The 12,441-nt window shown below is 40.6% G+C and overlaps 1 protein-coding gene across 1 annotated transcript; it reads left to right on the forward strand.

Moving 5' to 3' along the window:
- Positions 1-218: 218 nt before the first annotated feature.
- On the forward strand, positions 219-11,104 carry LOC115576919 (cystathionine beta-synthase). Its single transcript, XM_030409566.1, has 15 exons — positions 219-376; positions 5,425-5,713; positions 6,037-6,143; positions 6,381-6,515; positions 6,634-6,713; positions 6,968-7,172; positions 7,279-7,370; positions 7,517-7,642; positions 7,737-7,821; positions 7,912-8,017; positions 8,222-8,299; positions 8,381-8,515; positions 8,638-8,746; positions 9,170-9,254; positions 10,236-11,104. Exons 2-15 carry the CDS (start codon positions 5,433-5,435, stop codon positions 10,367-10,369), a joined length of 1,758 nt encoding a protein of 585 aa, XP_030265426.1. The 5' UTR covers positions 219-376; positions 5,425-5,432; the 3' UTR covers positions 10,370-11,104.
- Positions 11,105-12,441: the final 1,337 nt, after the last annotated feature.

A 12,441-nucleotide genomic window follows, 5' to 3' on the forward strand; every position in this document is an offset into this window, starting at 1 on the left:
GGAGCGACGGACGAACTCATGAGAAGCTCTCAAGATGTCACATGCGTCAAAGAGCTTGCAGAGCGTGTGCGGTCAATAAAAGGTAAACAGATGGTGCGGACGTCTTCAGCGCAGCGTTTTCTCAAACCCTTATTGAGATATCCCTGCTCTGATTGGCCGAGCGCACTAAACAGACGCCCTCGCCGCAGCCAATCGGAGCGAGCCTTCGGAGTTTGCCCACGTCGTGTACGTTTGGTCCACGTGCTCCTTCACGAAAGCAGCCCGTTGTCCTGGTCGGAAGTTGCTCACTCGGCGGTGTTGTTCTAGGTTCGGCGGTACACCGGCGTCCTCTCTCACCGTTTTTTACACGTTTTGTCGGCCACGTTCGATTCAAAAGGTGAGTGAGGACTTACGGGAGGGGAGAACATAAGAAGAAAGACATGTTTAAATGTGTAAATTGCGCCACGTGCGTTTGACGTTGGGTGTCTGAAAGCTGCTCGATGGATGCTGTTTTCTGATGCAACGCTGTAACTGCGTAGTTCATCTTGTTTTATTTGACCTTCTACAACCTAATATGGTTCATGTTTCCGCGTATTAGCTGCTCACAATAAACCAAATTTACCTTATTGTTTAATTCAACGATCCCCCGGTAATGTTACGTGCACATTTACCGTTACTTTTTCATTTTTACCGTGTATTTCTTCAGTGCTTATTTTGGCTTCATAGCTCTTTAATTTTTTAAAGTGTAGCTGCCTTTTATTCTGCCCTGTAGGTTGTCTGCCACGTTTTTACTGTAATGTCATGGCTAGTAGTGAACATACTTGAGAGTTGGGGCTTCAACAGTCGGTCATTTTGCCCTCTATTTCACCGATTAAGCTCGTGTTAATGTCAAACAATAGTGCCGAATTCAAGTTCAGTGTTTTATCTGACCAGCAAACCAAAATCTAAATACATTTGGTTCATAAATGTAGAAAACTGAGGGGTATGATGCTATTATTCATATTTCAGATGCCAGTACCGTGTTAGTTCAGTGTCGGCGCACATACTTTCCATTATTGTGACCTTTAATTAATCGATTAAGCACGTGTTCTTGTCGGAAAATAGTGCCGAATTCAAACTCACTGGTTTTTCTGTCCAACAGACCAGAAAATACTCATGTGTTTGTACCATTATTATAGAGAACCGATGGGAAAAAGGAATTAGTTAATTTTCGAAACTGGAACTGTAATAGTGCTATATCAGGGATGCAACTATCGATTAATTCGCCCTTTATTTTATCGACTAAGCTCGTTTAGATGTCAGATAACAGTGCCGAATTAAAATTCATAGATTTATTGGACCACCAGACCACAATCTAAATATATTTGGTTTATTATAAGCATGAATGCAAAAATTAAAAAGGCTATTATTTACATTTGAGAAGCTAGATAGAAGCTATTTTTGTTTTTTACTCAATGATTTTCGGTCAGGTTTTGCTTTCAGACATATCTGTCAAATGTTCTCTCTAGTAGTTGATTTTTTGTGGTTGTGTGGTTCCAATCAGTAGTTCAGATCCATCCTTTATATTTTAATGACTGTTTAATCACACCAAAAGCAGCACATCTTTCATTTCACAGCCCAGAACTTTTGCTTGAAATCCAATTAATCGATTGTTTAAACAGTTCATGCTTGCTCAACTAATCAGGCATCACTTTATTATAACTCACTCTTGCATCAGCTAAAAGGTCATCACCATCATCTGGCTTCCTGACCATGCGGTGGTTGGTTTTCAGGTGTACATCCCTGCAGTTTTACATTGTTTTTTTTATACTCTACAGCATTCCTGCTTTTCACATTTGGCCCACCATTTGTTATGGCTGACTGAGTATCTATAGTCTGCTCTTCTTGTGCTGTTGACCAGCTGTTACTTTGGTTGTTTTGTTGTTGCTGGCAGAGCAAATATCTGACCAATTTTGAATAAGCCTAAATTACAAAGGGCTTCTGCACAGTAAAGAGCACTGGACATACCAAAGGAGATTAGAAACGGTACAACTTAAGACGATAATCAAGTCTGATAGCGTAAGGTTATTACAGGGATTTTTCATGAGATTGGGTTTAATATTGCCAGGCTCGGATCAGGTGATTTTTGCACTGTTTTCCCAGCCTTAGTCGGTACTTGAGGATTTGATTCTTGGCTTGTTAAACAAAGATTCTTCTCGTTAAATCCTCTTGCAAGTCTTTTCTGCCATGCAACTTAGGCTCCGTGCCACAAGTGCTCTCACAGAAGATCATATTGCCCCGTTGAACCCTGCAAGGCCACCGCATACCAACTCTTCTTTCCCACATTTACCACAACGGTTGTAGGTAGTAATAGCCATATCAAAAGCAGAGATTTGAGATACGTGTGGGCGATATGTGGGCTAGAAGAGGGTTTAACAACCAAGATTGGTTTCTGTATCTTTTTCATTTTGAGAATAGATAGTCATCACGTGGAATTAGGTGAAAGACTAAACTATACATCTTCTCTTATTTTTCCGTTTAGATTTAATGCATCGTATTCACCAGTGCGGCACAAATTTTAAAGCAACATACCTCAGGGCCATTTTCTCTCCCATGCAGAGCTGTTTGCTTAAGAGGATTGTAGTTGGTTCAGTTGGTGGACATCATCTGAACTCTTAGTGGAGTCAAAGAGGGGCCCTGGTTTCAACAGCTGGCCCCGGTGTGTACACTGTGTGTTAGTGAAAGTTCATCTGTTGCCATTTCCAGACAGTGGAGAAACCTTATGGATGTATTAATAGGTGTCAGGGGGCTCATATTTAGTTTAGTTGTCTGTAGGGCTGCAATAACTATTATTGTATTTGGTGATCTGTAGATAATAAGTAAATTTTGGTCTACACAGTGTCAGAAAAAGGAAAAAATGATTCCAAAAGTCTAAGAAGACGTCCGAAAAATGTCCTCTTTTGTCTACAAGCCAAAGATGTGCAGTTAACTGTCCTATAAACCAGGAAATGTTCAGTTAAATATAATTTTAAATCTTATAAAGTGAAATCTCTGACTTTGTATTATTACCCCGTCAATCTTGACTAAAACCCGAATTTCCCTTTAACCAAAGTAATGGTGCAAAGCCCAGTTAACAGCTTCTGTTTGCTCTTCTCAAAGTGGTAATTAAGTTAACTTTATGATAATGTTTAACTTATGGTTACACATTGGGAGTTTTATAACATTTTATAACTGGTTATGACCAATCATTGAGTAATTTTCAGTAAACTTTGCTATCTCAAACACAAACATAATGAAGCTGCATGCACACAAGTTCATATATGGTAATTTATCTTAAGCAGAAATAAGTATCCAGCTCTTGAATCTTGAACTATGACTCAGCATGATTCTGTCGTTTTCCCACAGTCATTTCCTATTACTTGTTTTTTGTGACTGATGCAATATTAGCCAAAACTTGATCAGCCAGTTCCACTGGCTATTTACACACTTTCAGTTCTGTTTTCTCAGGTGGTGACTAATTTGTTTGTTCATCGTGTCAATGTAAAGTTAAGCAATAAGTATATTCAGAGCTGAAGGAGCCATTAGATCAGTCTGTGCTGCCAAAGCTTACCAGTAAGCATGATATAGCTTTATTAGTCAGTGTCGAAATGACTCAGCATTAAGGGAAGAAAGGAAAGGAGTGGTTCATTGTTTGTTTTCTGCTACTTACCAAAAGTGAGACTGTATATCAATGTAGTTGAACATATATGTAATGGAAGCTTTGCTGTTGCTTGCAGTTACAACAGTAGCAGTTTTTAAAAATGGAAACATGTTTTCTAAGCTTGGCTATTGGACCACAATTCTCTATTATTGCAATTCAAAGCTATCAACAAGTACCAAAAGTTGGCAACTAAAGGCTGGCACAGGTTGTTATTTCTGTTTGTTAACTATGTGATAAGAACGTACCTGAGTTGCGTAATAATGCCAATTAATCTAGCCAGTCTATTATTTAGGCAAAGCTCCAAGACAAACTGCAGCTATGCCACCAATACAACTGTTGGCTGACCCACCACTTTGTTCCAGGCTGAAACAACTCAACAAATCATGAGTGATTGGATGACATTTCCAAGAGGTTGACCTTTATGATTTTGTTGAAATGTTTAGATAACTCTTAGATGGATTATGGACTTACTGTGATAACTTTGATTCTTTAAAGGGATATTCCGGTGTAAATTTAATCCATGGTCTAAATAACAGTGAAACTGTGTTAGACTCCCTCTCGAGAGATCAAGTTAGCAGACCGCTAATTTACGGAGTTTTATCAACCTCAGAAAAGACAGCAGGACAACAATACACTGCAGTAAATGGGTCCAAATATAAACCGCCACCAAAAAGCCACAAATAATGCTCAGAACAGCACCAAACTTCAGCAACAGTACAAATAGGGTCTCAGCACATAGTCCGAGGCATCTAACCTCCGCTAGCTTAGCTGGATTTCTATTGGGAAGCTGACTAAATTTACCACTCTTCTGCAGCAGCTTCCTGTTGACGGGAAGTCCCGACGAGTTGATTACCGAGTGCAGCAGAGTTCCGCGGCTCATGGATGAAAATGTATGATTGTGACTCCATGGAAAAGCAATCGAAGTTCATATGTGTCTTACCTGCCAGTTTATAACAGTTATTATCGAGGGCGGACAGGGAAAAGAATGGAATTGAGCATTTCTAACCGCACTCGGTAATCGTCGCGTTGGGACTTCCCCGACCCGGAAGCTGATGGAGGAGCGGTGAACTCTGTTTTTAGCATCCCAATAGCTTCCCTAGCTAAGCTAGCGGAGGTTAGATGCCCCAGACTATGTGCTGAGACCCTATTTATACTGTTGCTGAAGTTTGGTGCTGTTCTGAGCATTATTTGTGGCTTTTTGGTGGCGGGTTTATATTTGGATCCATTTACTGCAGTGTATTGTTGTCTTGCAGTCATTTCTGAGGTTGATAAAACTCTGTAAATTAGCGGTCTGCTAGCTTGATTTCTCGAGAGGGAGTGTAACACAGTTTCACGGGGATTTAGACCATAGATTAAATTTACACCGGAATATCCCTTTAACCTTGCATCTACCACAGTCGTCAAGAAGGGCTGTGTAATATACGGATATTATATTGTCATTGTGATATGAGACTATATATCGTCTTACATTTTGGACACGGTTATGCACAGTAAAGTGATGTGATCTGGTTCTAATACTTACCTTTTCCCACGTTGTCATTATATCCACATTACTGATGATGATTTGTCAAATCTATGATAAAGTACCAATAGTCATACCTGTAACATTCTCCAAATGTTGATATTTGGGTATTTGGTCTTTTTGAGAGGATTAAGGAATGCTCCACAGTTTGACGTCGAAAAGCTAGCACAACTGAACCTGGCATTCTTATCTACTTAAAAAAAGTCACAGATTATCACATAACTCTATTTCCTCTGTTTTCCAGGGTAAGCCATGCCGTCAGTTCCCTCAACCAAAGAGAGCCCTGTCAAAGGCTCTGTGTGCCCTCATGCTGCCAAGCTGCTCAACCACAGCAATGGAGATGTCAAAATCCCGCTGAACGGTGTTGAAAAGCTGCCCGCCATGGAGGACAATCAAGAGGGGAATAGAACCATTCAGATAAACACAAAGAACGCCACCGTGGAAAGGAAATGGATCCGACCTGACCTCCCCAGCCGCTGCACATGGAGCCTGGGAGCCTCAAAAGCCGACTCCCCTCATCCACAATTCCAAAGGTCAGTGTGAGGTCTAGATTTTGTATGAAAGATTTTGTGTTTTAGACTGAAATGTATAATTGTGCAGAGTACAGTTGTGACTTTGTTTTTTTCTTAACCATTGAAAACAAGTTTCAGCAAACACCTAAGGAATGGCACTTGGCAAAGAAGCTGTTGTATTGAAACAAGTAGTTATTACTTCATATAGTGTTGGCAGGAAAAACAATGTCGATGTTAGCTGGGATCCTCAAGATGTTAAATTGATTTATGCATTTATGTGTATCACAGACGGTGTCTCTGAATGTCTTTGTTGAACCCTGTTTTCTCCCACCCTCGCCTCACAGAGCCGTCGCACCAACCATTCTTCCAAACATCCTGCACAGGATTGGGGACACTCCCCTAGTGCGCATCAACAAGATCCCCAAAGTGTTTGGACTCAAATGCGAAATACGTGAGTGATGGAGCGTTCAAGTTGAGACACATTCTCATTTAGACAGAAGGTGTGACTGTTGGCTATGTGTGAGTCATTGACACCACGTAAACACGGGAGTGGTGGTACCAGACGTGTTATATCAGAGGATTTGTTTCCTATAGACACGGATTATGAAAGCAACAAATGAAGGCCATTCAAGGTCAATTGCATCATTTCAGCTTTCTGAATGAAAATGTTTCTGTTCTGTATTTGTAGTGGCCAAGTGTGAGTATTTCAATGCTGGCGGCAGTGTCAAGGACAGAATCAGCTTGCGGATGGTGGAGGACGCTGAGAAAGCTGGCATCCTCAAGCCTGGAGACACCATCATAGAGCCCACCTCTGGAAACACTGGTAAGTAACTGCATGTGACTGGGGGAAGGGTATTTTACAGGTAAGAATACTATGTTAATTAGCTGAAAGCAGCTGTGTTTTAAAACTTGTGTTTGTGCTTTTTCTTTCTTGTTTTCAGGTATTGGTTTGGCTCTGGCTGCAGCTGTGAAAGGCTACCGCTGCATCATCGTCATGCCGGAGAAGATGAGCATGGAGAAGGTAAGTTCTCTGTCATATTGTCTGAGTACCAGGAAGTGTAAGAGTCACTTGTCTCTGTCACTGTAGTGAAAACATTCTTGGCATCATAGTGAAACATCCATCAGTTTGAAATAAATCTCATAGAAATGATCAGTACTGGACCTGGTTCTTTCCATTTTCTACCACTGGGTTGCTGCAGAACATAGGACCTACAAAAAAGTTAGATATTTTATCAGGAATGTGACAAGCCTTGGCTCCTTCCCTCCCCTCTACAGGTGGACGTCTTGAGAGCTCTTGGAGCCGAGATTGTCCGCACACCCACCAGCGCTCGCTTCGATTCCCCAGAGTCTCACGTGGGCGTGGCCTGGCGCCTTAAAAACGAGATCCCCAACTCGCACATCCTGGACCAGTACCGCAACCCAAGCAACCCTCTGGCTCACTACGACACCACGGCTGAGGAGATCCTGGAGCAGTGTGATGGTAAGAACATCTTTTTAATGTCCTTGTCATTCTCAAGAAATATCAAATATAATCCTAGGACATGTTTTTTTACTCTGTTGACTCTTGACTCATTCCCTTCTTACAGGCAAAATAGACATGCTGGTGGCAGGAGCAGGCACAGGAGGGACAATCACTGGAATCGCCCGTAAACTGAAGGAAAGATGCCCCAACGTCAAAGTAAGATGTCAGATATTTCTCATTTTGTTTCACGGTCGTGAAGCTAACTTAATTACCTTCACACTTAGTCCATACATGGATAAAAGGAAGTAGAATGACTCTCTACTGAGCGACTTGTTGTTAATGAATGAGTGTGTTGTGTGCAGATTGTTGGTGTTGACCCAGAAGGCTCCATCCTGGCTGAGCCTGACGAGATTAATAAGACCGATAAGACCCAGTACGAGGTGGAGGGTATCGGGTACGATTTCATCCCAACTGTGCTCGACAGATCAGTGAGTTCAAGAAGCCGTTTTTTTCCTCACTTCACTTATTCTTCTGTTAAACTTACGCACAGCCACTTATTGTAATTTGTGGTCATATTTTCAGGTAATCGATACCTGGTACAAGTCAGACGACGAGGAGTCCTTCAACATGTCTCGCATGCTGATCAGAGAGGAGGGCCTGCTCTGCGGTCAGTTCCAACTAACGCAAACACCAGACATCTGGGTGAAGTTTTAAACTCAGTTAAAGTCAACTCACCTCTCACTCTTCTCTCTAACAGGAGGCAGCTCTGGGACGGCCATGGCAGCAGCGGTAAACATGGCCAAAGAGCTGAAGGAGGGCCAGCGCTGTGTGGTCATTCTGCCAGACTCCATTCGCAACTACATGTGAGAATCTCCACATGTCCAGTCATGAGGCAGTCTATAGCCTTAGTTTTACTGGAATATTCATAACTGACATGTATACAAACTTTTAATTAACTTTTTTGACAGTTTTGGCCAGAAAGACCAAAACAACGTAATTTAGCCACTTCTAGTTCCCCTTTGTGGCCCATTAAGGTAATTTGATCAGCCATTTTTCTTCTCCCCAAGGTCCAAGTTCCTGAATGACAAGTGGATGGTCGATAAGGGCTTCCTGAGGGAGGAGGACATCATGGTGAAGAAACCCTGGTATGTGTGAAGAAAGGGGGCTTTATTCTCTTTTTCCATTCTTGGTTGTGTACGACCCTCTTATTGCTGTCTGTCCATCAGGTGGTGGAACCTGAGGCTGCAGGGTTTGAACCTGTCTGCCCCGCTTACCATCCTGCCCACCGTCACCTGTCAGAAGACTATCAAGATCCTGAAGGACAAGGGCTTCGACCAGGCACCCGTTGTGGATGAGGCTGGGTGAGAAGAAGAAGCTGAAATACTGCATGTCCGGATCCTTCTGATCCACTGTGTTTTACCTTGTTGTGCCCTGTAATGGCTTTGACCTCGACCTCTGTGAATGTGTGTATGTGTGTGTACAGGTTAATCCTGGGCATGGTGACTTTAGGGAACGTGTTGGCCTCTATCCTAGCAGGGAAGATAAAGCTGTCAGACCCAGTCAGCAAAGTGCTCTATAAGCAGTTCAAACAGGTAAGATGCCAAAGAAAGCCCGTCTGTTTGTGGCTCATGTATTCAGGGACAGGTTTTAGGTTTAAGGCTAAGTTAGTAAATCAATTTGAAGACAAAATTCCTGATGCTGATTGGATGACAGCAGCAGCCAATGAGGAGAGGGGAGGATCTTCTGATGAAAAGGCTGTTAATCGGATAGATAAGGTCCAGTTGTTTTTGTTTTGACTGGCTTTGGTCCAGAAACAGATTGTTAAACCAGAGGGACATAATGTCCTTCAGCCAAACAGCCATCACTAAATAACCATTTATGACTTTGTGGGATAATCAATAAGTTGTTGCAAATACTTTTCTTTTTCTAACTGAACTGGCACATTGTAAGACACTTGTTGCATTAATTAAATGTTGATCGTTTTATTTACGCCATTGTCTTATTGTCATTCTTAGATCCGTCTGACTGATAATTTGGGAAAGTTATCCCGCATCCTGGAGACTGACCACTTTGCCCTGGTGGTGCATGAACAGATCCAATGTAAGTCCAACATTAACAGTCATATATACGCTGTCATTTGCCTCCCACCTCATCTTTGTTAAATATGAAAAAAAAAAATGTCTGTGCTAATTTTATAACAAGATTTGGCTCCCCCTGGTGGTGGTATGAAAAACCACAGTTTCATACATCTGTGTACAACATAAATGCTCAGATTAACAGCGTTAGACCTTCAGTAGACTGAGTTTGCATGTGCAGAGTCAATGTCTTTCTGAAGGACGTGTTGTTGATTGACGCAGTTCATAAACCCGAGACCCTACCGCACCCACATTTTAATGATAACAGTGGTCTGGCTCAGTGGGTCAATATACCACTGATCATCCCTCTCTTAAACACAAGTGTCAAAGTCCAAGCATCCCAAAGAGAAAATGGTTTTGGATAACTTGCCTTATGTCTGGAAGAGATGAGAATTTGGCAACAAATGAGCATGTCGCTGCATTTTTGTGTTTGGTCCACTGTACACTCGTCCAAGGTCATGTTTACATAGGGCGAATGAAGGGGAGTTAAGATAGTTGGATAATAAAGATATGCCTCATATAAACTGGATCAAAGCCAAGGGCCCCATTCAAGTGCAAGGTGCAGTGCAGGAGATGAAACATATACATATATGTATATACATATATTTCCTAACTTGCCCCTCAGTTTTTCCGTACAAAACTCAACTTGATGAGTAGACTAGTGAGAGCAGAGCTAAAATATTTGATATTAGACTGATATACAGAAACAAGACTCCCAAGTTAATGTTGTCTGTGTCTGTTTGCGGAAGCATTTCTCATACGATAAAACCTGGACTTTATTTATGTTTATAGATTTGATTTTAGTTGTAAGTGGATTATTTCCAATTACATAAGAGACTTTAAGGTCGTAGATTTTTGCAGTTTATCTCTTGAGACTTATTGTAGAGTCATACCAACATACTCTTTTATCCTTTTCTTCATCTTCATCACTCTCGTCTTCCACCAGACTTGACTGATGGCACTCCGAATCTGAAGCAGATGGTGTTCGGGGTGGTGACGGCCGTCGACCTGCTCAACTTCGTCACGGGCCGGGAAAGGAGAGAGCGATCCATGTCAGAGTCCACTGACGAGCTGAACTAAAGCACACAGTACACACTCATACATTTCTTTACACTAACATAACCAACGCAATAACGAGTTTAGTTAACGCGTCTTAAAGATGGTAAATAAAGAAATAAATCATGTGAAATTCTTAATCTAGGTGAGCTTTTTATTTTCTTGATTAATTTTTTTATGTTTGAACTTGAGTCTAAAGTTTTAATGAGCAAAATATATTGTACTACTATGTAAAATCATGAGATGGTTACTTTTTTTGATTATTATTATTATATTTGCTTGTAGAGCTAAGGATGAATCTTTTGTAAGTTTACCATGTGTAGAAAGCTTGTTGTTTTTTATTTTGAATAGAGGCCTCTTGTTGCTCCTTTTTATTTGTCTCATAAGTACATGATTATTTTCCGTTGGCCTTGTGTATCAATCAAACATCAGAAATAAGACTGAGATTCACATTCATCTCATTTATGGAGAATGGACAAGTAGAGAGTTGCTGTATATAAGCCTATTGTTCTTTTATGTGCTGCTTTTTCAATTGTGTGCGTGTACACATCAAAGAAATACATGCAGAGCGTAATCGAATTACTTGAAAAAAATTATGCGCTGTTCTTTCTCTTCCTTTTAACACAGTGCCTGTGATGTAACTGTAAAATTGTCTTGACTATTTAATCTTAGCTATGTCTGAGAAAAAATGTTTTGTATTGCATCATTTTCCCTTAATGAATGTGTATGATTAAATAAAAGTTTAAAAGAAGTCTGCAACTCTTTGGCTAGTCCTCATCTTACCTTCAGGCCTGAAGTGAAAGGAGACATGAAAATAGGTTTCAAATGCTTTTATTTTTTTGTAAATGTATGCACTAAAAAATGTATCCGACGCTGTACCCCGAGACTACAGAGCAGCTTCTCAACACTTCACAATGAATGGTTTGTTTTTCCACAGTCTTGATTTGCATAATGACAATTAAATGAATCTAGAATCCAAGGCGTCACTGGATGTTTAGAAAAACTTTAAAAAGACATATTTTACACATATTTAGTCCAATTCCTTTGTATTGTTTTTTACAGCTTCCCTGTAATCACCTTGATAATTATCCATCTAATGACACAATGTAGGAAGAAAAGTAATGTTTGGTTGAACTGCACATAACTGACATCTACACATGGAGATATTGCTTCTTTACGAGCCAAAAAAAAGTTCAAGTTTGAACCCCTGGTTTAATACATAGATGGTGATTCAGGGCAGCGTTGTAAACATTATGAGACATACTTGAGCAAAAGTTAACTTATGGTGATAAAATAGCATTTTGGTGACATTCAAGGTCACAAAAAGAATAGTTTTCGGGTAAAAAGGCTCAAAGCTTCTGAATTAAATTAACTGAAGTATAAAAGGTCAAAGAATTTTGGTAATGTACTCAAGTATAAAAGTATATTTATACGCATATTTACATGTATGCATATTGTAGGCAAGGGGTAACCAACTTATTGGATCCAATTTTCAGCATTTTTCTGATTATTGGAGTCTGTTTTTTTTCTGTTTTTTTTTGGTTAATTCTTTCATTGCTGTTAAATTAAATGACTTGCATTTAATCTAGCTACAAAGTAACTTGTAACTAAATAAACGTTGCGCCTGTAGTGAATTGTACAGTAATTGCCTCCGAACTGTGGTGGAAGTGGAAATACCCGAGAAAGCACCTCAGGTAAATTTAAGTACTGCACTTCAGTATTCATTATATTGAAATGCAGGCTGTATATGTTAATACAGTGGAAAACCTGTCGAATACGTTGATGTAATATAATCACAGAAACATGATTAAAAGGAAGTAAGTTGTAATAATGATCACAGTCGTGTTGATGAATTGATATTCACGGATCGCAGCGTTTTTTAGCAGCAACTCACCATCTAATAACTCATTTTTCCAAGCTTATGCAACGGGCCGTGAACGCAGATATTAACAGTCATTAACGCGTTGTGTTTGTGTCTGCCATGTGGTTTGTGGCACATGTAAATGTCCACTGCTGATGCCGTATCGGCGGGGCTTCATTGGGAGCAATCTGCTTTGGTTGCGGCGCTGGGACTCCGCCCTCTCCGGCGCACGCCG

This window comes from Sparus aurata, chromosome 24 (genome assembly GCF_900880675.1).
Source record: "Sparus aurata chromosome 24, fSpaAur1.1, whole genome shotgun sequence".
Taxonomy (NCBI): domain Eukaryota; kingdom Metazoa; phylum Chordata; class Actinopteri; order Spariformes; family Sparidae; genus Sparus; species Sparus aurata.